The 27,949-nt window shown below is 34.2% G+C and overlaps 1 protein-coding gene across 1 annotated transcript; it reads right to left on the reverse strand.

The window, feature by feature from the left end:
* Positions 1-27,493, reverse strand: LOC126975672 (apyrase-like). The gene is made up of 11 exons (XM_050823667.1): positions 27,280-27,493; positions 20,533-20,755; positions 19,523-19,720; positions 15,681-15,811; positions 13,702-13,852; positions 11,164-11,290; positions 5,870-6,027; positions 5,226-5,307; positions 2,241-2,399; positions 1,526-1,674; positions 1-185 (listed from the first exon to the last, which is right to left on the reverse strand). The coding sequence occupies exons 1-11, from the start codon at positions 27,402-27,404 to the stop codon at positions 54-56; spliced, it is 1,635 nt and encodes a 544-aa protein (XP_050679624.1). The 5' UTR covers positions 27,405-27,493; the 3' UTR covers positions 1-53.
* Between the last annotated feature and the right edge of the window lie 456 nt (positions 27,494-27,949).

Below are 27,949 nucleotides of genomic sequence, written 5' to 3' on the forward strand. Positions count from 1 at the left end.
TATAATTTAGCTTTATTAACACTAGCCTTCACAATGTCATATGACACAATTATCTAACTCGACTGAATTATTATGATTCGCCCGTCCGTATTGTAATCTATTGGCGAATGTTTTTGTATGAACGCTTCCAGGGCTTGCTCGTCCCGTCCCACATTCTTGACATTCTTTTTTCCTTCCTTGAACATCTGAAAGGATGAATAATTAACAATAATTTATAATGCATTAAATATAATGAAAATTAAAAGAACAATAGTTCCTTTACTGTTTCATGATCAATGATGATAAAAAGAAATAATATTATGCCATCAAAAATAACAAAGTTAACTGAATCATAAAAGCACTTTGTGTGGTTCATTCCAGTTAGGACAATCATCCTATACAAACCAAAAAGTACATAAACGTACGTAATCAGGGCCGGATTTAAACTTAATGCCGCCTCTGGGCACCGGAAATAAATCCGCCCCAATACTAGAATTTTACTTAAACTTATAGTTTGTTTATTTTATTTTTCATAACTTATATATCTCATTTATTGCAGAAACTATATTATATGTTATATATTCTGAAAACATGAAAAAATATTTGTTTTTTTTTTTCTAACAATTATAAATTTGGCACTAAGGGTAACTCATAATTAATTATATTACATCAATTTTTTCACAGGCAAACACGTCTGACTTTTTGAATTTGTCGATTAAATCTTCGCAATCTAAAACTGAGCAATCTTTATAAGACTAAAAATTTTTTTTTTCACTTTCAAAATTTTGTCGCCCTAAAAAATTTGCCGCCCTGGGCACTTACGCCAACTGCCCCTAGTGTAAATCCAGCGCTGTACGTAATATCTTAATAAAAAAAAAATCACTATTTACTATTCACAATTATTAATTGCGACAGTAATCACGACCATCATGTTCACGAAGCATCCTTACACAAACAATAAGTTCAAGCTCTAAAGGTTGATGCATCCAATATACGATGATTTATATTTATAAATAATAATTTATATTATTTAAAAACAACTCATATATTGGATGCAGCTCTTTACAAACTAATTTTTATGTATATTACAGCCATTATAAAATACTCTATTTTATTGAAGAGTGGCCGTTGAGTTCCTCTCACGAGCTTCGAACATATGATAAATTCAGTCCTTTAAAAGAAATATGTGTAGTGACGATTCAAAAGCGGTTAATTTGAGCCTAATTAAATAAAGTTTATTTGACTTTGACTTTGATTGTTTAATAGTTCAGTTGTTTTCGCAGTAAAACCGAAAAAAAACCGGCTCTCCTTTATTAGTATAGATAGATATAGATTTGTCAATGATTGATTCAACATAAAAGAGTATTTTCCCCCCTCAGAGTAATGCTTATGAGAATCAGCCTTTGCATTGCTGTGTTGATATAATTAATGCGTAGTCCATTAACATCAAATAAATAAAACCGAGATGTACATATTAGCTTCAACTGTGAGAATGTATTGAGACGTAAAATAAAACTGAGGTGTTAACATCGTGTACTATACTCACGTTAAAACCGTCACCACCGTCAGCCAAGTATGCTGGAGCAATGACGTGGTAAGATTTCTCTAAGTCTAAAGCCTCTTTGCTTTTTCCTATTGTAACTGAAGTCACTCGTTCACCCTCTGGTTGGTTCACATCGTACTCTACCTGAAGACCTTGAAACATCAAAATAAAACCATTTATTGGGGGTAAACATAAAAAAGGCATAAAAGCCATTTATTTTCTCAAAATTGATTCCTTTAGAATTCTTTTTGATGTCATTTCTAATAATTTAGATACTAATACCGCTTCGGAAACAAATGGCGCTCTGAGAGAGCCGAAGCGGCGCAAGTAACTCTCCCAGCATTCTTTTTTTGCGCTCTTTTTAATAAAAATATACAATATTGTACTTTCATTGCTATTGCTATAAAATAATCATAATCTAGTCCCAGGCTGTCTGATCACTTAGATATTCAGCTGTGGAGTAATAGGCTTTACGACGAAGGCATTTTTTTATAAAACATTTAAATTTGTGGCTGGGACTTTATTATAAAAGTGTATACATTTACCCTTAAAGCTATTATGTATCTTATGACTATAATTTTTTTAATTTCTGTTACAAAATGTGGAACTCTAGGTTGATTTGTTTTCATATATTTACTGTCATATTAAAAAAGTAAAAAATAGATGGTAATAATTGTCATTTTTTTAGTTTGAATTGGATTCACCAAATAGTAGTTACCTGAAACTTGTAGTACATAAGGGCCCTTAAACGGCTGCATACCCCACGCACTTATTACACTTCGCTCAAGAGCTTCCCTAATGTATTTTCCTTGCAGCTCAAATACCACTATACGATCGTTAAACGGAAGAAGCTCAAATAAAACCCCTTTTGTAATATCTGAAAAATATATAGAAAGTTTAAATTATTTCTAAAATTAAGGGAAAATATACTTTAGGCCTGTAAAGATCAGTAAGGGCTACATTATTTATTTAATTATTATTTGTTTTAAGTGATTAAAAATAAAATTGTAAATCATCTCTAAATAGTTATATCAAAATCTAACGGGGACAAGTACGACTCTTAAATGTAAATTCAAAATCAGATTGTATTCCTTAAATGTGTAATGAAGTAATCTTGAATAACAAAAGTTCAAAAATTTTTGTCAAGGTTGGTTTTTTGATCAGTTGTAAAGTTAACCAATGGAAACAATATTAATATAATAGTTAAAATCATAATAAATCGGTTTTTCAAATTCTAGTTAAAAAAGTTAATTATTAAAAATATAACCAATAGTCAAAATATTGAACCACTTCTCTTGTCTTATTTTGGTGATAATATTGTGACTTAACGTATGAGCTGTAATGAATTATAGAAAGTACTGTACAGTGTACTGTAGGTACATTAAAAATTATGTTTCAAATTTTACGAGGAGACGTTGATGCTCCAGATCTTCATGAGCAATTGTGTCACATAGATGTCCCTAAATTCAATAATCTTAACCCACGACAAATAAACTTTTTGTGGTTCCGCATCATCGCACCGTTGCCCGACCCATGGCACCTATACCGCGTTCATCGGTATTTTTCAACGCTCTTGGACAAGAATGTTCAATGAGATCCATTCAATGATGGGTGGACTTCCCTAGTTTTCATTTCATTCATTCAATTATTCTTTAATATTCCTTTTTTGTTTGTAATTTTTCCTTTTTGTGTTTCGTCTAATTAGTATAAGTGGAACTGCCGTGCTAATTAGACAAAAAATAATTAAATTATGTAATTCCGAAGAGTCGGTCAGTTCGTCTGATTAAAAAAAAATAATATAATAATCATAAAAATACTGAAGATTTCTTGAACCGAGAAATTTAATAACGGTATTGGTGCAATATGTTTGTGTATCATGAAAATTAAACTTTCACGTAACATGAGACTAAACTGAAAATGTTCGTTATTTAAATAATACATTATATTCATTACCATAATATTAAAACAAACCCAATTTAATACTTCTTCTTATTTTAGTCGATTGATGATCGTGACATTTTGTAATATAAAAAATCCAAATTATTCTTTTGTATTGCAATTGATAAAACGTATATAAAATATTTTCCAAAATCTTGCTTTCTAGGTGCACAAATATATTAGAATTTAACCAACCGAAAGAACAGGCAGGATTTAGGAGTAAGTTTTCAACTTTAGACCATATCCATGTTGTCAAGCAAGTCCTGCAAAAATACTCTGAATATAAAAAGAAATATTACATAGGCTTTGTAGATTACAACAAAGCATTTGATACGTTGGACCACAATGCTATATGGTGTGCACTTGAACAACAAGGTGTACATCAGAAATTCATTCGCATCCTGAAAAAAGTATATGCCGAGAGTAAAGCTATTATAAGACTCGACCAATTCAGTTCAGAGTTTGCCATAGAAAGAGGCGTCCGTCAAGGAGATCCAATCTCGCCAAAATTATTTTCATCCGTATTGGAAATGATATTTCGTAAGATGAATTGGGAGGAATATGGCATTAGAATAAATGGAGAGTACCTAAATCATCTACGCTTCGCTGACGACTTGATACTTTTCTCTGAAAATGGTAAAAACTTAGAGGTTATGCTTCAGCAGTTAGCAGAAGAAAGCATGAGAGTTGGACTCTCTATCAACACCGAAAAAACGAAAATAATGACCAATTCTGACAAAATTATAATAACAGTAAATAATGAACCCATAGAATATGTAGAAGAGTATATTTATCTCGGACAAGTGATAGCTACTAAGGAGTCAACAGAAAAAGAAATCAACAGAAGGGTTACAAACACTTGGAAGAAGTATTGGTCATTAAAAGAAGTGATGAAGAACATGGAAATCTCTATAAAAGACAAGAGAAAAGTATTCAACTCTTGCATACTGCCTTGCCTTACCTATGGTTGTCAGACCTGGGCCCTTACCCAAAAACAACTAAGTAAGTTAAAAGTTTGCCAAAACTCAATAGAACGAAGTGTAGTCGGGGTAAAGCGCCAAGACAAAGTGCGATTGGATCATATCAAAGGAAAAACTAAGTTCAAAAGCATAGAGAAAACAATACGCACTTTGAAATGGAGATGGGTAGGCCACTTTATGAGGGATGAAACACCAAAATGGACTAGAATAATAACCGAATGGTACCCCAGAGGAGATAAGAGGAATAGAGGAAGACAGTTCATACTATGGGAGAATGAACTGAAACAGATAGGAGGACCACTATGGAATAGAATAACAAGGAACCGGAAAGAATGGAAGACCTTGGAGGAGGCCTTTGTCGAAGGACAAACAGTTAACAGAAAGAGGACACAGACTGTTTAAAAGTTACTGCTAATAATTAGGTTAATAATATAGTTATGTAAGATAAATTAATTAATTAAAATGTTTTATGGTATGTCTATTAGCTAGTAAGTAAATTTTTGTTTTGTTAACTGTAATAAAGGCTTTATTATTATTATTATTATTATTGCAATTGATTGATGCAAAAAAAATTGATGTGTCGATATATAAGAATCGGCAACATTTTAACCATTGTAAGCCTTCACTATAGTTTAATTGAGGTCAAAGAACATAGGATTTAAGTAAGTACTGGTTAGATGTTTAACTATAGTTAATAAATGTATCCAATAGCTAGGATTGGCTTGACTATTGATCAAAAAATCGATCCTTTGTGTGTATAAGGTTTACTTAAAATAAGTATTTACTTCCACTCGGTATCGAAGCTTTAATATTCCCTCGCTGAATAAACGAAAGATAATCGTACGAACTGTTTTCGCTCTCTTTTGCCTGTAAAATAAAGAAAACAAGTATAAGCGTTCTTTCCTGCCCTCTTCCATAAAAAAATGTATTAAAAGATAACGGATACTACCTTCATAATCGAATGAAATTTACTTAGATCATTTATATTAGATAGAAAGTGACAGCTGTCAAAACATCGAAAAAATTGCGGTTGACAGTTAACCCCTATTTTGAGAAATGCTCGCGCACTAATACAAAGAGCCGTGAGGTGTATCACTCACTACTGTATGGAGGTGTATCACTCACTCAGTACTCACGCGTCACTCACATTCAAAATAGGATTTAGAATCACTTATTGAATGTCAAAAACTACGTCCCTTTCAAAAAATGTATGCCTTTAAACCTGAGGAGAACGGGCACTATAAACTCAGCGGGCTTACTTTCTTTTAAATCAGGCAGACTGCCTGCCGTGGGTGAGTCAAAACTGTGAGGTGGTCAAAACTGTGACCCTGCAAATAGAGCCGTGCGGTGTCTCGTAAAGAATCGACCTAAGTCGTTACTTTTCTTCTCCTTATTATTCTATAGTCAGGTGTAGGTAAGCACAACTTACATATTCACTCATGCTGTCGACCAGAAGGTCCCCGAGAGCACATTCTCCAAACACGCAGTCTTCGAAGTGCAACGTATTCTCACTTCTACCGATAACCTTTGATTCGGCCTCGTGCACCATTTTGGCATAAGGTTCCAATTTTGCTTTCACCTCTTCATCTGCGAAAGAAGAAATTAAAATAATTAGTATTATTAAAGTACGGGTAGACTCTTAATTTGATCCTTAGTAAGTTCGATTGAATATTTAAATAAAATAATATTATAGTTAAGTACATCCTTCTAATAGCTAATGATTCGCAAAATACAGGAGAATGGGAATATGGGCCTGATGTTAAGTTGAAGTATACTTTAAAAAAAGGGTATATTTTTCTGATGTTAAATACAAAAAACTAGCTCACATTGCAATCTACAAATCGAGAAAACACAAAAAATTTTTATCAAGTTGATTTAAATGTAATCAAATGAATATTTAATCGATTAAAATAAGATTCAGATCCAATTTTTTTATTTAAATCATATTGTTATTAGTTAGGTGCATAGTGTTCGAATGACCATATTATCAATAAAATATATTATTTTCTTAAGAGAAAAACAATGAGCAACTATTTTATTTAATCAATAAATCGATTGACAAAAAACATCGATACTAGTGAAATCCTTGTTCCTCAACGCTAACTTCACTTTGACAATGACAGTCTGACAGGTCATTTCATTTCTTCGTCAGTGTCACTTTGTTTCTTGTTGTATTCGTTAAGTTACCGGCATTTTAACTATCTACCCAATTCAATTCCAAGGTAACTTACCTTCTTTAGCAGTCTGTCTTACAGTTCATGTATGTACTAATGAGTATTTATTATTCTTATCTAAGCAAATAAAATGATCTTTTATTTTAGGTATTATACAGTGTTTTTTTTAAGTGGGACAGTATGGAAATCCTAAAGTATAAGAGATACAGGGAAACTGTCTTAGGAAACATTAGGTACTTTTTTGTGAAAAAAAAATTGGTATAGTCAAAATTCTGGTCAAGTGTGAGTTGTCCCTAAAAATAATTAATTTTGATGAAATTTGTCGAATGCAGGCACGAGCGCGTTCAGAACACCTCTGGTAGCTTTAGACAAGGCGTTGTGATGTATGTTGTTCAAATGATAATGCACTGCGTCTTTTAACTCTTGTACCGAGTTGTAAGTATCTGCATAAATTCGACCTTTAAGGTACCCCCAAATGAAAAAATCCAACGGTGTTAAATCGGGTGAACGTGGTGGCCATTTAATAGGCCATTTGTGCCCATCCAGCGATCAAGAAAATGTTCATTTAAAAACTGTTTAGTAGCGATACTATTGTGGGCAGGGGCGCCGTCTTATAACTACCAACAGTTATATATTAGTTCAAATTATTTAATGGAATTGCCATATCTACTAAATCCACAGCCATGTTTAATATTTCCTGATATTTTTGACTATTCAATGTTCCATGGTAAATTTTAATGGCAAAGATTTTATTATCTAATATTTCACACCAACAATTGAAGGAAAAGCGGACCTGGTTATGGGTTGCCGTAGTTCGGAAGGGGTTTGTACGTGCCCAAAAATGATAATTTTTTCTATTGTACATGCCATTGTTTGAAAAATTGCCTTCATCTGTCCAAATAATCCGGCTTGGAAAGGACGGGTTTCTAATCGAGCATGCTACAAACCACTGGCAAAATGCTAATCTCCGGTCAGTGTCTCCTGGAAGCAATGCTTGTACAAGATGACCTTCTATGTAACACTTGTACTTGTAAGCCTTCAATACCTTTCGTACTGTAGGTCTATGCACACCGATATTGTTAGCAGCTTCCCTCAATGAGGCTTCAAGATATCCTAAGAATGCGATAGTTGTAAATTCATTTATTAATGTGGCTCGTCTCTTCCGTTTTAGTGTAAAACGGCCTCCCTTTCTTAAATTTTTCACCAGTTTGTCAAAAATTTTGCGGCTCGGTTGATCGCGGTCCGGATAAAGTTCCCGATACCACTGTAACGCATTCACAGAGCTACGAGAATTTACAAAATACGCTTCAATTAAATTTACTTTATGCGAGTTTGATAATTCCATGACGAAAACTTAACATAATGTTAACTTTAAACAATGAAATATCAAGTAAAATACTGTTTGTTTCAAGAAGTTCCAAATTTTAAATTTGTTTTTTTTTTTAATTAGATTTGTAAGGTAAGGTGCTCGCGTAAGAATACCTTAAAGTATTTTAATCCTTTTTAAACCAAATAAAGTGTTCCAAATTCAAATGTAAAACTGGAATAGGCAATATTTTTTTAAATAAAAACCTTGCAGTGGGCGGTGCTAGGCAATTTACACGGGTTGTAATAATGAAAACGATTTTCGTAAATTTGACTAACTTCTGCTGTCCCGATTTTTTTCTTCCCATACAATAAAATAATCCCCTCATGAAACTGAGTCGATGTGCGTCAAAAAAAAAATTTCATCAAAATTAAACATTTTTAGGGACACCTCACACTTGACCAAATGACTATACCAATTTTTTTTTCACAAAAAAGTACCTAATGTTTCCTAAGACAGTTTCCCTGTATCTCTTATACTTTAGGATTTCCCCATACTGTCCCACTTAAAAAAACACACTGTATATAATATCTGATGACTAATTATCTAATATTATAATGCAAAAAAATTTCGTTACAGTAGTAGAGTATACGTAGATAGGTAGGTAATTTTTATCTAAACAAAACGAGGTTGGTACCTAGCTATTTTAAAATATATGTATGTGATAAATTCTTAGCAGCTAAGTTTTTAATAAATTACATTTTTTAATGAATTACAACTATGGTGATCTTGTACTATAGAGGTATTTCTCAAGGCCGTTGGCTCGGTCCCCAGCCTTAAAAAAAAAGTGTGTATTACGACCATAAGTAAAAACTTTATCAAGGTATGATTAATAATGCAAAACACGAATATTGTATTGTTATTTTTCCTAAAATAATAACATTTCTAAATATATATAATTCTATTTATATTACTCTGGTAAATATTGCTCTGACTGATAACGCTGCCTTATACTCGGACTCGTTACATTGCAGAGCGTGACAGTTCAGTCCTATTCAATACCTATAATATAAAAGTGAAAACCTACTATAGATCAGCTGTCAACATATAGTTAAAGAAATAACCTCATTATACGCTTTATATTAGCTTCACCTGTATGTTTGTAACCGACTTCTTTGGGCGCGATTTTGACCCACTTTAAACGGCTAGATTTCGTTCAAACTTTGTAGATTTATCGAGGACCGATGACATTACACTAATTTGATAAAATTCTTCAATTTTTCAATTTGCAAAACATGATTTTTGTTAATTTATATAATTTTCATCTATAGTCGATAAGGCAGGAATTGATGTTAAAGTACTTAATAGTTTTAAAAATACGCTTTTAAAGAAAATTTAACTAAAAAATGAAAAATAAATAATAGTTTAATTGAAAATTTTGCAAGATTTGTCAATCTAGGAGCTGAGTAATCGAAGATATAAAAAAGAATGGTTAAAAAAAACTAAACTATAAAAAATATAATGCGTGCTTTTTAGTATTTTTTACTATTATTTTTTATTTCTTCGATTACTCAGCTCCTAGATTGACAAATCTTGCTAAATTTTCAATTATGGGTTATTTTAATGTAAGCTTTTAAATGGTGCTACTTTCATTTTGTAATTACCTGGGCCCAGGAATGTATGGAAGCGTTTCAATTCCCTTTATTGAGGAAATATATGAATGAATAGGTACAGAGTGATTTTGTAGAATACAATAGATTAGTACTAGTAAACGGTTGGAAACGCATAAGTACATACAAAACTTATAATTCGGTTTTGTTTTAACTTTAATCACTATTATACGGTCTTTGGTTGAGTTCATTATAAAGCTTTTGTTGATTAACAGGTCAAGAATTGTGATTCAACTTCCTTTTTTTTATGGAATAGGAGGACAAACGAGCGTACGGGTCACCTGGTGTTAAGTGATCACCGCTGCCCACTTTCTCTTGCAACACCAGAAGAATCACAAGAGCGTTGCCGGCCTTTAAGGAAGGTGTACGCACTTGTTTTGAAGGTACCCATGGCGTATCGTCCCGAAAACACCGCACAAGGAAGCTCATTCCACAGCTTTGTAGTACGAGGAAGAAACTCCTTGAAAACCGCACTGTGGAGGACCACCACACATCCAGATGGTGGGAATGATATCCTCACCTAATCCTAATAAGTTAACTCATTATTACATCACTAAAAGGGATAGAGTGGGTCACGAAAACAAGCGAAGGTGTATAAAAATCATGTCGGGAACAGTAATTATCACTTTTTAATTAATTACAACAGTAATTAATAAAATGACCAACATTTAATAATGCCTAATACTTCTGAAGAAATAGAGAAGATACACGATAGCCGTAACTTCTCGTAACTTATCGTCTCTAATAGGAACTGTTATGAAGAACTTGTCGATTTTGTACATTTTAGAAGCACCGACAAACACTTGAACTCGTGTCACTCAGCCAACTTATACTCACATGATTGTTCCAGCATGCTTCATCATATCATCACATCTCACGTTTGCTATAAAGAGTTTAATATAAAAACTAAATTTCACTGTTCAATCCTACTAATATTTTCCCTTTCTTGGTGTGCGTCCGTACGGAATGGGTTGTCGCTATGCCATCTTCATAGCTGACAGGCTTGCCCTGCATGTTTCAGTATGACAACTCTCTCTGTTATCCCCACTCATTTTATGGAGGTAAAACCTTTAGTAGCGAATGCAATGGGCTATTGACTTACCCCCTTATTCATAATAGTCTGCTAACTTAAAGCATTGCTAATTCTCACTCTGTCTTCTTCTATTGACCTAAGTCAGAATGAGAAAAAACACTCCTTAGCGGCTGTTTTGAGTTAGCGGACCATTATGAATAAGGGGGTTAATATTAAACAGTTGCGTAAAGGCGTTCAATAATAGAATACTACAAAAAAATGTTTTATCCTCATACTGCATTTTAAATCAGGAGTTAATCAGTAATCATGCTTAAAAGCATTCTGATTTTCTTTATCATAATTGATATTATTTAATAGAATAATAATATTGAGACGAGAAGAAGTCGAGCGATCAAGGAATCACATTTTACCGAAAACATAAAATTTTTATATCTTTAAGACCATCTTTTTATGTGTGTTTTTGCTTTCAACTTAGAGATCACAACTCGGGAGTTGTAACTTAAAATATCCATTAAGTTAAAACTTCTATTCATCAATTACCTTCTGGTATGGACCGGTTCAAGAATATCGGACCACCTTCCCACTTCACGTAGTCACCGAAACAATCGAAGTATACTGAGAGACTCCCCATGTACTTGGTAAATGCTGAAGCTTGGACTATCAGTACCTGAAACATAAATAAGTGGGTTAATAATTATATTGGTCCGAATCCTGGTAGGTGCAATCATTTATATGATGAATATGAATGTTTGTTTCCGAGTCATGGATGTTTATATGTATTAATGTAAGTTTAAGTAAGTATATCATTGTATTATATATATCGTTGTCTTATACCTCAGTTTGGAGCAAGACAAAAGTGTGTCATTCTTAAATTATTATTATATATACGATTTGCCTCCCTCCAAAAGTACCACGAAACAATAGGAGAAGAAATAAAAAAATATTGAGATTCAGATTTTGAAAATAGAACGCAATATCTCAGTGTCCCTAATTAAATGACCAGCCAGCATTTTTTAACAAATAGCACTGTGATAATCTATCAGCTCTTTACTCACCTCTTTACATTACTGTAAAGAGGTTTAATGTTTAGGAAGTTGTTATTGTTTGTATAATCGGGCACATAATTGACTTATTATACTTACATGTAAGGAATATGGAATCTTGTTTAGACTCGTTGGAAAATAAAAAATAAATTCACAATTTGGTTTAACTAGAGAGTGTCCGTAATTAGTTGACCACGACTGTATATTCGGATAATCAGTTAAGGTAAATTACTTAAATAAATTAACGTTATATTTTTTTTTATGTAGATAGATCCGCCTCTTCCCATTTGGGTCACGCACTTATCGCGAAGATGTTACTTAATTGTTTACTAATTTTGGTGTAGGTAAGTAACGTTATATTAGATTTATTTATGAATTTTGCAAAGTGGCGTGAATGAGCGAATCGAAAATGAACAATGTGGCTAATAAGGATTGAATTCTGGGAAGTGGAGAAGATAACAATAATTTTAAATTTCATTTTAAGAGTAATCGAGTAAGTAACAACAAGTATCTATCCCTATTCTGTGATACTAATGTAACCATAGCCAATGGCCATAATGTACAGATTAAGGTACATAATAACAGGGGCATGCATTCTATAAAGGCAGTGTTAATTCCGCCAATATACTAAGGAAAACTCAAATCAATTGTATATTTATGAATTTCCACAAAGTAACGCCTACTTCAATAAATTTTCTATATAGGCATTAAGGCAATGCCTACCTTAATATGAAACTAAAGTAATATATACCACTAGTGGTAGGTAACTTAGTTCCATTATTCTATAAGAAAATTTCTATTGAACATCCACCCAGTAAGTTTTAGCTCACTTTTAAAACCACAAATGAACATGTCGAGAGTAAATCACAACGTCAACCTCTTCGCGATATGTGTGCAATATTTAAATATTATATTATTAAGGTAGGTGCTTGTATCTACAGTGTCTACCTTGCTAGAAAATCAATGCACGCCCCTGCATAATAATATATATATTGATAAAATTATTGATATGGTAGCCCTAATATGGCTAAGGATCAAAAAAACATTACTAATGACCAGTCTATGGCGAAATCACTTTCTTTCATTTATTTTATTTTGAAGATTGAATGCAACGAGATTGAAAAAATGATACAAGCTTATCAGTAGGTAATAATATAATATTATATTGACACACTTTTACACGGATTATCATTTTTTTTATGAAAATAAGGGACGAAACGAGCAGGACGTTCAGCTATTACAATGCAGTGCCTCTCAGGATTATTGAAAAACCCTAAAAATTTCTGAGCGGCACAACAACTGCGCTCGTCACCTTGAGATATAAGATGTTGAGTCTCATTTGCTCATTAATTTCACTAGCTACGGAGCCCTTCAGACCGAAACACAGTAATGTCTACACATTACTGCTTTACGGCAGAAATAGGCCCCGTTGTGGTCCCCCTAATGCCCCAAACTAGGCCACGGCCTATGCCATGGGTGCAAGACAACGATATACTTAATGCATTATACTTACTTAAATATACATAAATTCTTATAAACCTCCATGACTCAGATACAAACATCCATATTCATCATAAACCTACCGAGATTCGAACCCGGGACCTCTAGCCCAGTAGGCAGGGTCGTTAAAGTGGTAATACATATTGATAATCATTATCATATATTACAATTAATTACTTACGGCCGTTCCCAATATACTATCTACAGATAGAGATAAATTACTACCTTCTACTGTCAGTAATTAGCTGCCAATAATGTGAAGCTATCCCAATATACCCGATCAGTCATTCTTATTGCTTGATATTGGGACGCGTGAATTGCAATTTCCATTCAATTTTCTATCGCTGGTAAGCTGTAATTAGTCCCACTGACAGACCGCGTGTACAGATAAGGTTGGTTCCGTCGATAAGTTTATTGGGACAGAAGAGTCAACGATAGTTACGATTTTTATCTCAAGTAAGAGATAGACTGAATATTGGGAACGTCCATCCACACGTCCACGATCCATGTTTACTAGAGAAAAATTTATCTCAACCTTATGTTTCTTATCGGCAGTGGTTTCTACGAAGACAGGGTATGGTCCAGCTACCGCCTCACCACTCGGTGACGGACCATTCCACAGAAGAGAGTGAGTATGTCCCCCCACTATTATGTCTATGAACTCTCCGTGGTCCCGGGCTAACACTCTGTAACAGACAAATAAATATTTTACAATACGACAATGATGACTAATCCCTAGGAAAACTGGTGTGCTGAAAATAAAATCGTTTAATTAGCGATTTTTCGTTTCGTACTAAAAAGTTCATGTATATTAAATGTAAGGATTAAACAAATAATAAACAGATAACTAGAGTAATTATTTCGTTTCTATTCTATACATATCTCACGGGAAGGTAATTTATGCTTTTGCGGTAGAACTATGGGGTACCTACTGGACTCAAAAAATCCATGAATTGTGTTTGTATTGCTAAAATCTTTTCGGTATGTGAAAAATTGAGACATGGTTAAAATCCAATTCCACATGTTATACATAAAAATTAAATTATAGAATTGCTTTTCTTCTTCAAAACACCTTGGCCTTTTAGTACTACAATTATCTTTATGATATAACAACGCTTCATCAAGAATCAAGATTATCGCTCGTCCTAAGTAATATCATCCTGTGTTTTATTGCATGAGAAGTAATTATGAAATGATGGATAAAAATCTAAAGAACAATAAGGAAGCATCTTGATTCGCACACAATCTATGCAAATGTATATAAATATATACCAGAATAATCTCGTCCAAATCTTTATTAATCTGTTTGTTCCGGGTAATATACAAAACGACTGGATATATTGACAGAACTTACGGGCAGGACTTAAAAAAATTATGAGGTGTCCCTATAAAAAAAAGTTATAACACTATGAACGCGTTAACCTGTGAAATTGGATCTGAATTGGAAATGATCACTGTCCACACTCTTTTACAACACCAGATGATTCATTGGAGCGTGACCAGCCTTTTAGGAAGACGTCTGCGATTTTGTGTGAGGTACCTTAACCACCAAGCAAGAAAGCCCATTACACAGATTAGTTGGACATGGCAAAAAGTTCATTGAAAACCGCACTGTGTACGAATGGCACACATCCAGGTGGTTAGAAAAATATACAAGTATCTAAATTTTTTAAGTTACCTTAGGAGTTTATTGCGGCAAGATTACTAGTTTACATGTAGAATACACATAAAGCCCAACCGCACAGAACCCAAGCATAGAGTATTGAGATTATACACGTCCTACATCGAAGAATACGCCGGCAAAGTAAAACTCTGCTTCAACTAATTCGACTCTTGTTTCGCCTCTAGACGAAGCATCCCCGGAAGATGTTTATTCGCTGAACTCTGAAACGATAGTTCTCTCGTTTCAAGGCTCAGTATACTCCCTGTCAAAAATTAGGTAGAAGACGACGGTATGACGACGTCTTTTTGCAACGTCAAGTTACCAAGCTTATCATAGAGTACTAGATCCTGACGATTTGAGCAACTCTGAGCCAAATGGTTCAAACCAGGTCAACATGATCGGACTTACACCTTATGGTCTATAAGGTGTAAGTAAAAAGTGGGCTAGCTTGAAGTAGTGTCTCGCTCTATCGATGCCCCTCAGTTTATTGGAAGTCAATTTGGCTGAAAGGCAAATTTTAGAGAACCGCGGAATTGCCAATCCCTCAAGAATCATGTTATCTTGCAACTCCAGAAGACGTTAAATAGAATTTACATTTTTTGGCTTACTCGTGTAAGGTGTTGAGTATTTGGCGTTTACATATATTGTGATTGAAATGATTAATGAAACTATCAAAACTGTAAATGATGTTTAAGTGTAGAGTGGCAATGAATTTCTTCTCATTAAAGCTCAACCTTTTTCGAATGGCGCTAAATGTAAAAAGAAAAGAAAAGTTTTGGTATTCATAAATATTATTTCCTTGACCCACATGAATACAGTTATTTTGATTTGAGAATCGAAAGCCATCTTACTTGTCAACATCCAGTCCACAGTGTGACAACAGAATTATAATATCAACGCCCTTATCATTCAAAGCTTTGGCTTCTCGCCGTGTTGCTTCACCGGGGTCGGTGAACTCCACATTACCAGCTGATGATAAAACCTGAAAGAAGTATTTTTTTTTTAAATAAGGGACAATACGAGCAGGACTGATGGTTATTGATACGCCTTGCCAATTACAATGCAGTGCCGCTGAGGATTCTTGAAAAACCCCAAAAATTCTGAGCGGCACTACAACTGCGCTCGTCACCTTGAGACATTTGATATTAAGTTTCATTTGCCCAGTAATTTAGCTACCAGACCGAAACACTGTAATGCTTACACATTACTGCTTCACGGTAGAAATAGGCGCCGTTGTGGTACCCATAATCTCGTCGGCAAAGTGCAAGTACTGTGCAAAGGAGCCTCCCACTGGTAAAAGTATACAGTGGGAAACTTCTTTGCACAGGATGCCAGCCATTTTTGTACACCAAAGACGCCATTTTCTGTTTTCGCCGTCAAGTATTCAAGTAATGCACAAACTGTATTGCATTTCGGTTTTAAGGGCGCCGTAGCTAGTTAAATACTGGGTCATCACTATGTCTCAAAGTGACATGCACGTGTGATGCTGCTCTAGAGTTTGAGGTGTTTTAAGATGTAATAAGTAATGTATTATAATGGGGGGAGCGTATCCTAAGTCAAGTCAAGTAAAGGTTTTCTCGTTATGTCACTTTTTATTCGTAAAAAATCATACTTGATACAATAACTTTATATTGCGTAGAATTAATTTAAGGTGGGCTAGTGTTAGTTTTAGTTTGTTTTATGAAATTTTACATCGAGGAGAATTGCGGAAAGCTATTCTCTAAAAATAGGAGGTTATACAGTTCGAGTTTACTTTATTTGTTCTTTTGTTAACGTGCTGTTACCGTGGAGAAATTATTTCACCGTTTACGGACCGATTAGATATAATTTTGAATTTGATTTTCTTCAACACGAAATCAAGCATTTGTAAACAGAATGTAGGTATTATTTGGTGAAGCGAAAACACTGGAACAATGGCCACAAACAACTTGTCAATCAATGTAAAAGCATGATAGTTGAGAAACAAAAACAGTATCAGAGAACTGATCAGGTGATGGAGCCGCAAGGAAGGCATCGGAATTGCTTGATTAAAAAAAATACGGGTTGCACTTCGGGAGGGCCAACAGAAGTGAATACTTAATTTGGCGCGTTCGACATTATTTAGATGGGTACTAGGTTTATAGGGTTATGAATTGCATTATATTTATAAACTAGCTGACCTGGCAAACGTTGTTTTGCGATATAAATTATATATGTAAACCTTCCTTGAGCTTCAACAAATCTATTACAAAAGATTTCATTGAGATCGGTCGAATAGTTTAGGAGTTATTAGGGAACATACAAACATACATTCTCTTTAAAATACATTTAATATCTATTCTTTTATGAATCATCTTTAACAATTTCGACATTTATCGAAAATTATTACAATCTAAAATAGAAACCACAGGTTCATGGTAACTTTAATAGGAAATGAATAATTTTGATTCGAATAATATATAATACTAATATATATACATTCTATTTATCTAGACGCGTTCGCGGTCTGCTATATGTACATGCATTATGCACACACTATAGCTGCGTCTCGTAACGGTGTCGAGTGTCCAGAGGTTTTATCTCATCTGAAAATATGCGTACCGCGCTAAAAGAGCTTATCACTTAAAAAAATTAAAGAAACAACGTGTCTTGGCCGTCTTTGGGGTGATTAAAAATGTCAGAAGACGCTTTCAAATCGTTAATGTTCACTAAACAGACAACATTAAATTTCTAAGTTTACAATTTATCCATACTACTCATATTATTTAATAAGTATTTATGGATAATTCTATACATAAAAATTAAATCAAACTACATTTTTTTACTCTCCTGATATTCGAAATGAAAAGTTGGACTAGTCCAAATACTTGGATGAAATAATGGATCCGTTCGAGCCATATATTATGTTAATATACATTTGTATATCATTTGCTTCATTAAAAAACAACAAAATAATCTTCGATATAAAGTTGATAATAGTTTTCTAATTACTTAAGCAACAAACTGATAATAATTTCAAAGTGAAAATGTTATTTAATTATTTAATGGCATAAGTAATTACGCAAAGATAATACTTTCTAGTGTGTCTGTCTGATACATAGCATGTTAATTACTCCTTTAGACTTAATACAATATTTAAAAATATTCAATTTTTATCCCCACAACAAATTTATTTCTTAATGATATCACAGATACGACGACCGCCCTCAGGCTATTTAAATAAAGAATTTTATTGGAAAAACTGAATAAGCCCGCTGAGTTTCATGTACCCGTTCTTCTCGGGTCTGAGCTATAAATTTTCGAATGGGTGGAAGTTTTTGACGTTAAATATAAGTTATTCCAAATCCATTTTTAAATAAAAAAATATTTGACATAGAAGGAAACTTAATAATTCGGGCTTTTATGATATAAAAAGTGATGAGAAAAGAAAGACGGTAGGTGATGGTAGGGGATACGCTCAGGATACATGAGCGGCGCTGCATCATAATGGGCAGAGCCAAACTCAAAACTCCGAGCAGCATCGTAATAGCACATGTCTCTTTAGTACACGATTTACTCACTAGCCCTGAAATTTCACAAGCTGTAACTCCTTTCAAACCGAAACACAAATAGTTCTTTAACATTTTTGCTAGTCCGCACTTTAGGAACAATGTTAAGTCAATCATTGAGCGCTTCCATTTTCTTGAATGCAGCTGAAGGTGAATTCCTGATCCAAACATTCCATTCGTTTCTGAATCGCGTTGACATATCTATTATACTTCTGTTTCCTCAAAATCAGATAGACAGATGGCCGTTGGGGCAGTCAGTCCTGGAATGGAGACCACGTACCGGAAGACGTAATGTTGGTAGGCCCCTCACAAGATGGACCGACGATCTGGTCAAGATCGCCGGAATACGTTGGATGAGGGCAGCGCCGGACCGTTTTTCGTGGAAATCTTTGGGGGAGGCCTTTGTCCAGCAGTGGACGTCTTCCAGCTGATGATGATACTCACAAACGTCCTGATGAATACTATAGCATTCAATTTTACCACGAAGCTGAACAGCCTCATAAATATTTATCATAGCTACCTTTTCCCACTTTTACGTTCATAAGTGCACTCATTTTTCTTCCATGCCTGTCTCATTTTCATTGTCATCGTTTACTTCCACAATGTTTTATATATCCCATAGATCAAACATTAAAATCATTTTCTTATTATGATATTTTATAATGTTATGTCCTTCATTTGTGTATTGTGCTATTTTCAACCGTATTATTTTAAACTGTGATAACTAAAATAGCATTGACGCGTAAATAATATATACAAATGTGAGCATGAGATCAAGTTTATAATCAGGAATACAGATAATATTTAATAGCGGTAAGATAGTGCGCTCTTGGCACATACTATCTAAAATCTTCGTATTCTAGGCCGACAAAAAATTTTGAAGTATTACTTACTTATGTAATGATAAGTATTCATAGTTGTTAGCAATAAGATGACATCATCATAAATAAATGTTATCACCGCGGCCTTTTCTTTCTTATATAGCACTAGGGGAATCACAAGAGCGTGGTCGACCATAGAATAAACGTAGATATAAACTCAAAACCGAAAACACATTGTTATGTTTCGGTATTTAAATTTTCATCAAAGTAGTATGTATTATTGAGCCAGACATGGTTACAAATACATTTACAACATTTGTTTAAACATAATTTATTAATAATTACCTTAGTGTCTGGGGTTATTAACCCAATGATGCCAATTTTCCGGCCCTTACGTTCAATCACAATGTGGGGGCGGTATAGTCCTTTAAGACTTGTTTCTTTGCTGGTGTCCATGTTCGCAGCCACCACCGACGCGTTGAGGCCTGAGAGGTACGGCGCGAGTCCGGCAGGCCCATCGTCGAATTCGTGATTTCCAATTGCCTATTGGACCAACAATTCATATGAGAAATCACTGAAAAACATAACAATCCAGTGAAGACTGCTGATAAAAGTAAAAATATATAATTGAAACATCCGTTTGAATTTATATATAAACTAGCTGAGCCGACAGACTTTGTTCTGTACATAATAAAAAAAAACTTTTATTAGAATTTGCCAATAATATATAAAAACATCAAGAATTATTTCGTAAAAAATGCTACCTGTTGATAATGAAATTGTTTCACAGTGGAACTGTCAAACCGTGCGTCACTAAATTCTCTCATTGAAAATATGTCCATACAAAACAAATATTGAAAACAAAAATAACTATGGGTCCCAAATCGAAATAAAAACTATCCTATCTCTCAAGTTATTAAAAATCTGTTCATTAGTTTAGGAGTCCATCGCGGACAAACAACGTGTCAGGTAATTTATATATTTTAAGATTAATACAAGTTAACTTAAAATATAAAAATAAATATTAAATAGAATATTAAAAATAATTCAACTTTCACAATTGAAATATGACTCGAAACAAACATACATATTCACCACACAATCGTTTGAACGCAGTATGCATTTACCGGGATTCGAAGACGAACTGGGCTAATGAGTGGACCATCAAAGATACTTTTGCCAGCGACATCATCAGTCTGGTATATTCTTGCTGTGCATTTTACATTTATATAGTTATAATAATAATCACCCAAATCAGTTGACTAGTATACCCCTGAAAGAGTAACAGACAGAGTAGTATTTTATATAAGACAGGACAAGTGACCGCCAAATAAATATAATAAGTATGTACCTACATGTGCGTCGTTGGGCAACATATTCATAAACTCCAGGATGATCTTCCACTTGAGCAACGTGTACCAATACGTTCCCTGGTAGCTGTCTCCGGCGTTCAGCACCACCGCATCAGGCTTCTCTTGTTTCAGCGATGTTATCTTCTGATATAACCGAGGGAATCCGCCAAGACATGACGCGTTGTTGGTCCGGCATGTCGGTGTTTCCACAGAAGTCTCTTCAAATCTGAATTTTTAAAAAAATATATGAAGTTGGGTACTGACCAGAGTTACGGGCTGTAGCGTATCTTTCGCAACGATTGTGTTGTTTTACGCTACGCCCTCAAATCCGTGTAACATGCTCTTTTTGAACTCTTTGGAGCGCTCGTGTTCCGGATTCATTAGCCACTCTCAGTCAGGATAAAAAAGTATAGGTATATAAGAGAGTGAAGGATTTTTTCTTTGTGACACACCTATGTTCATACAAGAAATAAACAGAACGTAACCAAGAATTAATGAATTGAATTCAATCAGGCCAGTAAGATGGATACTTCTCAGAGTACCCATCTCACAGTCAAAAGCCTTGGCCTTTACTCTATGAAACTCAAGACAACCGGGCAGTTGAATGCATGCTTTGCTCGATGACTTATCGAATGTTGATAAATTTTTCCCTTAGGTCTATGCCTTTCACGAAGCCCATCTTTTTTCTGGTATTTGGCTTCTGATGGAGCCGCTGGTTGATGATGTATAAAAGAATTCTGCTTGCATGTCACGTTAATGCAATGGGTCTATAACTACCACTGTCTTTGTGGAGCCTTTTTTATGTAGGTAAGGGGATGAAAACCTCCGTAGGGCATTTACCCGTTTTCCATACATTATTGTATATTTCCACGATCATTAGTATTCTTGATTCTCCCATATTCCTTAACAATTGATCAGTAATACCGTCTTTTCAATTCTTGTTGCACAACACTACACAAGTACAGTTTATAATTATTAGCATATTTATATATTTTAAAAATCTCACTAGAATACGGATTTGAGTAAAAAATTGCGAGCGAAGTCGAAAGTCTGAATCGGCGCGTTTTAATTTTTTGACATTCTTTATTAATTTGGATCACGCTCGGGTTACTTATTACTCAGCCTTCGTGACTGATCTATTTGGTGATTGAAACTCTAACTAACAAAATCCACATTACAAATTGACATCATTTTTAATACCTCTGTAAAATGGTCAGACAATTTATACGTCTAGATAGACCAAGTATCTTGTTGTTAGACAACCGATAAAAACAGGCCAGGTTTAATACTTTAGTGTGCTACAACACAAGCTACGTCTTACACTCGCAATTTGTATGACACTTTTTTTCTACGTTTTCACAGCTGTCATAGTCTATTTACACCCTCATATAACCAACTCCTAGCTCCTTTGAAAAGTTGTGGTAATTATTTTCAAACAATGTTCCTTAGCCACTGTCAATGTTGTTAATCATGTAATTAGCATAGTAATTGAGTGTTTAGTAATTAAATATCGTTATTTAAAGAAACTCCTTCCTGCAGTCAAACTGTTAGAATAGTTTTTCAGAGATATGTTATAGTGTGATTTGTGTTTTGTAATTTAACTATTAAAAAATTAAATAGCACTAAAACAACTCGGATTACCATCACAATTATGGCTAATAATGACTTTCAATTTAGAGCTGAATTCAGAAGAGCCCTTTCATCTGGGCACGATGTTCCCCCGTCCATTATTATAACATTCCTACCACACCGAAACTTGAAACTAATTGAACGAAAACAATGCCATATCAAACGCAATAACCAGAATAACCAGAAACGATTCATTTGTTAGTCTCGTTAAAGACAATACACGGTAACGATCAATTACTTAGTGCAACGGAATAACTAATTAATTTAAAATACAGCATAAAAATTATAAAAAGAAAAGGCATTTATTTTCTCAAAATTGATTCCTTTAGAATTATTTTGATGTCATTCTCATAAGTACTAGATACTACTACCGCTTCGGAAACAAATGGCGCACTGAGAGAGAAGAAGCGGCGCAAGAAACTCTCCCAGCATTCTTTTTTTGCGTTCTTTTCAATAAAAATATACAATATTGTACAATCATTTCTGCTGATACAATTCATACAATCATGCTGTCCGATCACTTAGATATTCAGCAGCGGAGTAATAGGATTTACGACAGAGCCATTTTTTTATAAAACATTCAAATTTATTTATAGATAATGTCTGAACAGTGGCTGGGACTTATTATAGAAGTGTATACATTTACCCTTAAAGCTATTATGTATCTTATGAAGCCTACTAGAATGAGTTACAAGCAATCCCTTATTTCTAGTGTTATAAATTAAGCGCAGCTGTACTAAAAATACGTACGTAGAGGATTGGATTTAATTGTACAGAACTAGATAAATTTAAAGTGGGGCGTTTTTTTTTCTGAATAATATAATACAAACATGAGGATCAACGAATAGTAAGTGATAGTTATCTTAGTGATTGTTATCTTGCAATACCAAAGTATACCAGATGCGTTTAATTAAAGAGCAAATTAGCAGCAATTTTTCCAGACAAACTCTTTCTGCTGTTATGCCCTTGGCTTTTTACCCTAGATCAATAGTTTCTTTTTTTAATTAAGATCATTATTATCGCTGTCCATTCGTGTCTTTGTTTTTCTTTTTTGAAGTGCAATATTTGGCTAGACTAATATAGGCCGCAAACAGGAGTCACAGAATAATGACTAGGTAAAGGATACTTAAGTTCAAGTTCTAGTTCAAATTTTTATTCGTAAATACTATACTGTGCATATGTTAGAAGTCACTTAGAATACGCCTCACAAGTGTGGAACCCCGTCTACAATATATACATTAGACGTATTGAAGCGTTACAAAAACGGTTTCTGCGTCATCTTCAATTTAAAATAAAAGCATATCTTCCGAACTACAATAAGCGCTGTCAATAATTCCATATTCTGCCATTAGAAGAGAGGAGACGTATAGCCGATCTCATTTACTTAATGAATATAGCGAGGGGTTCGGTCGACTGTCCTGAACTGCTAGCGCGCATTGGTCTTCAGGTTCCGTTTGCTTCACTCCGGAGACCATGCTGTCTGCATGTTCCCGGAACTAGAATTAATTATAGACAAAATAGTTATCTACTGCGTGCTGGTCGGTCTTCCAACGATTTGTCTAAGATAAGACCTTGATATATTCACCACTCCAATTAGGCAGGTAAAACAGCTCCTTACCGAGAACTTTTTCAATCAAGTGTAATTGTAAATTTGAATTATTTTGTTAATATTTTTTTGTCTCTTTATCATTTTATATAATTTTCGTATTTGTTGTCCACTTAACTCTTACATCATATATCGATTCCTATCTGTGAAAACTTTTAATTGTCCTTCTGTTATTATGTATGTAACTTATATTTTTTAACCTAGCTGCGAGTTTTCCAAAAAATTTAAAATAAAATAAAATACTATTACACGTCATACATACTTAATGTAACATAGTAATACAATTAACTTATAAATTCATTATATTATGAGTAGAACAAGCGCTCAATGACCCACTTTTTAAGTTTATATTTAAGTGTTAAAATTTTACACGCTTGTGATATAGTCCGGGAGTTTATTATAAAACTGAGGGCTCATAGCGTGTATTGTGCGAAAAGCTTTTTCCAGGCTATGTGGGACTGCATTTAGGCAATTCGCGTGCCGCAGCTGGTACTGGCTCGTGTCGCCTCTTTTTTATATCGGTGTAAGTGAGCTCGGGCGTATAAACTTATCTGTAGTATTAGGAGGCTTGGTATTGTTAGTATGTTTAATGACAGATAAGTATCCTTCCCTACTCTGCAGTAATAGTAACAGAAGTTTAACATAGTCACACATTTTAAAGAAATAGCTACCTTACATTACTGTCAGTAACAATCATTTTAAATCGTACTCAATTCGAAGCCGAGTTTGGTTCATAAAACATTGATAAATCAGTCTACGCACACTACTACCAGTGGGGGGCTCCTTGGCACAGGAAGACTGTTAGATTAAGGGTACCACAATGGCGCCTATTTCTGCCTTGAAGGAGTAATGTGTAAACATTACCGTGTTTCGGTCTGAGGGGCGCTGTAGCTAGTGAAATTACTGGGCAAATGAGACTTAACATCTTATGTCTCAAGGTGACGAGCGCAATTGTAGTGCCGCTCAGAATTTTTGAGATTTTCAAGAATACTGAGCGGCACTGCATTTTTATGGGTATGGACGCATCAATTACCATCTGTAGAACGTCCTGCTCGTGTCGAACCATATTTTCATAAAAAAAAACAAACTACAATCCACTCGTACTTATCGGGCAGCTCTGAGGGCTGAGACGCGCGAACTAGACAGCAAGTACCATAATTACGCTACTTAGGTATTAAGTTATGGTTGTAAGGCGAGAACCATTCTGAAAGCCAAAACTACCTTTATCAAGTCATCTCCGAACAGTTTGATTATTTGGCCTTGCGTGGAGATGTGGATTCTCGCTGCATCTTCTACCACATTTATAAGTGAGTGCTCAGAGGAATTGTTCGGGATAATAATAGCAGCCAATACCACCACCACACATTACGGCAAAATGCGAAATTCTACCCGCATCATGTTGACGTCTGGCATTGTACAATCGCGCATTTTGCGAGAAATTCTTCCCTCACACGGCCACTTTATGGAATCAATTAAGGGCTGCTGTTTTCCCGAACCGATACGACTTAGGGACATTCAAGTATATAGCATACTGCCAACTCAAAGGCCGACAACGCATCTCTTGACCACTGGTGTTGCGATATATCGATAGGCGGCTGCCTTACCACGTTCCATCACTTGCTCGTTTACTATAGTAGAACATGCTTAATACGATTTCTCACATAATACGCCAGTTTACACCAATACGTGCAACCTCAGACATGTTAAATAAGATTCTTCGTGCCGTTTAATACGTCTAATACGCCAACAACAGCAAAAAAGACCCCCTGAGACTGCAGGGTTTTCTGGATATTCTTCCATTGAAGACAATGTGGCACCCTACGAAATTAAATCAATTGAAGATCATATTGAGAATGTGAATAGCACACAAAAAGGAGTCCTTATTGAGAATGATAGACGAAGAGGAGTCAACTCCGAATTTGTCAATCGCTCGGATATTATAAGCTGTAAGTGATTTAAGACGCCTTGCAGATTCGTTAAATCAAAGCGAACATGCACTGCAAAAGTAAAAATTATGTTGGAAATCTTGTTAAATTGCTAATGCATCAAAATATTTCTGTCAAACCAAAATAAGTGATTACTTTACAGAACGTAATTAAAATTAGTATAAATTTAATATAAAAAAGATAATAATATATATAAAAGAACATAATATTATGTAGTACCTACGTTTTATTTCCCTATCTTGCATAAACAATATAGTATATAAAAAAAATCTCCTGCAACTTGCACGATCAATAATTAATAAGTACCTAGGTGTAATGGTTAAATTTATTTTGTTTATCCAACACTTTTTTCATGCTTCTCTGTATTTGAGAGGACTTTTAAGCCGACTTCAAAAAGGAGGAGGTTATCAATTCGATCGGTATTTTTTTATGTATGTACACTGATTACTCTGAGATTTATGATCCGATTTACGTAATTTTAGTTCGATGCAGACTAGATGCCATTTGGTCCCAAGCAGACAGACACGCGTGGCCAGACAACCTTAATAATTACAGTAAGTACGCTTAACACGTACGTTTATAATATTAAGTTTTGTTTTGTTTAGGGCTTGGCACCAACTTAAAACCTATCAATAGGTAGCACATATAAATAATAGTATTTTATTAATATTAAAGTTACAGGTGTAATAAATAAAATTTTTAGTTATTTTATACTTTTCAGTTTTTGAAGTATTTTTAAACGTATTTTTTTTTACTCCGATAAAATTAACAGAGGACAGATATCTAAGACTGGAATAAGACCGGTCGCGCGTCGCGGTGGGCAATAATACATAAAGGGCAGGGTACCACATGTGGACTAGTAAACAGAGTTGACATACATAAGCGGAGAAATTGAAACAGTCCGAAACAATAATCGACAATGTACCACTGATTTTTTTATTTTTTATTCATGATATTTAGTCGAAGTAGCAGTTGTCCTCACACTGATTTTCGTCTCGGGCGACAGAAATATTAATTTAGAATTCTTAAACTTGAGATAGGTCACAGCTAATGTTACCTCTCGGTAACGCTCCATACATGCAGTAAAAGACGAAAGTAGTTACATCAAGGATGTAGATACGTACGTAAGGACGTACTATAATCAAACTTATATTAGGAAATATCCGGACGACCGAATCCTTGCTCGGATTTTTAAGAATGTACAACAATGTAAAACTTGCTTTCCGTATCACCCAATGTCCCATCTGAGCTATTATATATATCTATATATCTATCTTGTATATTATAGTGGCGAAATTTACCTTTGTGTTCATGTTATAGTAGCTGTTTCTCATTAAAACACGGATAAAACTACATTTTTTAAAATTGAAACCTAGCTAGATCGATTTATCGCCCCCGAAATCTCCTATATATTATGAAAATCGTTGGAGCTGTTTCCAAGATTCAGATTATATATATGTATATACAAGTATTGCACGTTTAAAGATATAAGATATAGTAAAAAAATATGATGTAAGTACCTATAGTTTCACTAATTTCATACAATATAAATTACGTTAAAAAACTTACCGTGCATGAAAATCATTGTAGTGAATTATATCCAATTTATAAAGTCCTTCGAATGGCAGCGCAAACCCGCTGCAATATTTCACAGACACAATAAACACAAAAGAATTCAACAAGGTAACTCGCATTTTAAAAGCGAATTAAAAAACATTCAGCACATTAATATGTCATGTTATTTCAACGTCCTTAATGTAACTAATGTGTAACTAATGCTGAAGGTACTTCATGAATTATGACAATCGAGTTATGATACAGATAAGAGCTAAACGTCTTGTCAATTGGACGATTACAGGGGATACTGGGGTGGGTTGACCCCTTACTTTATATTAAAATATATTTATAAAATTTTGGGTAAATATTTGTATTGTTACCTACTTATTAGGAGTCATTAAAATATCGAATACAAAAAAACTTTAGCGTTCCTTACCACCAAAAATTATATGATTACCTATATACATGATTATAACTTGTGTGTCAATATGTCTCTCTCTTGGTAAAGTTGAAATTAACATTAAATACTTACGTTGACCATTTTTGAATCTGTAAAAAATTATACCAATCAAAATATCCCAATTAATGTCTGATATAATATTAATAAGCAGTTGAATAGATACTTTTATTCACTCTCGTATAATATTTATTTATTTATTGGAACACCAACAATAGAATATAT

The sequence above is a fragment of the Leptidea sinapis genome, chromosome 37 (genome assembly GCF_905404315.1).
Source record: "Leptidea sinapis chromosome 37, ilLepSina1.1, whole genome shotgun sequence".
NCBI lineage: Eukaryota > Metazoa > Arthropoda > Insecta > Lepidoptera > Pieridae > Leptidea > Leptidea sinapis.

Excerpts from the sequence above, each read along its gene's own strand:
- LOC126975672 (XM_050823667.1), bottom strand. The coding sequence starts at position 27,404 with ATGCGAGTTACCTTGTTGAATTCTTTTGTGTTTATTGTGTCTGTGAAA. Across the intron at positions 20,756-27,279 it reads TACAATGATTTTCATGCACG|ATTTGAAGAGACTTCTGTGG; the intron begins GTAAGTTTTTTA and ends TTAAAAATTCAG. Across the intron at positions 15,812-19,522 it reads TAATAACCCCAGACACTAAG|GTTTTATCATCAGCTGGTAA; the intron begins GTAATTATTAAT and ends TACTTCTTTCAG.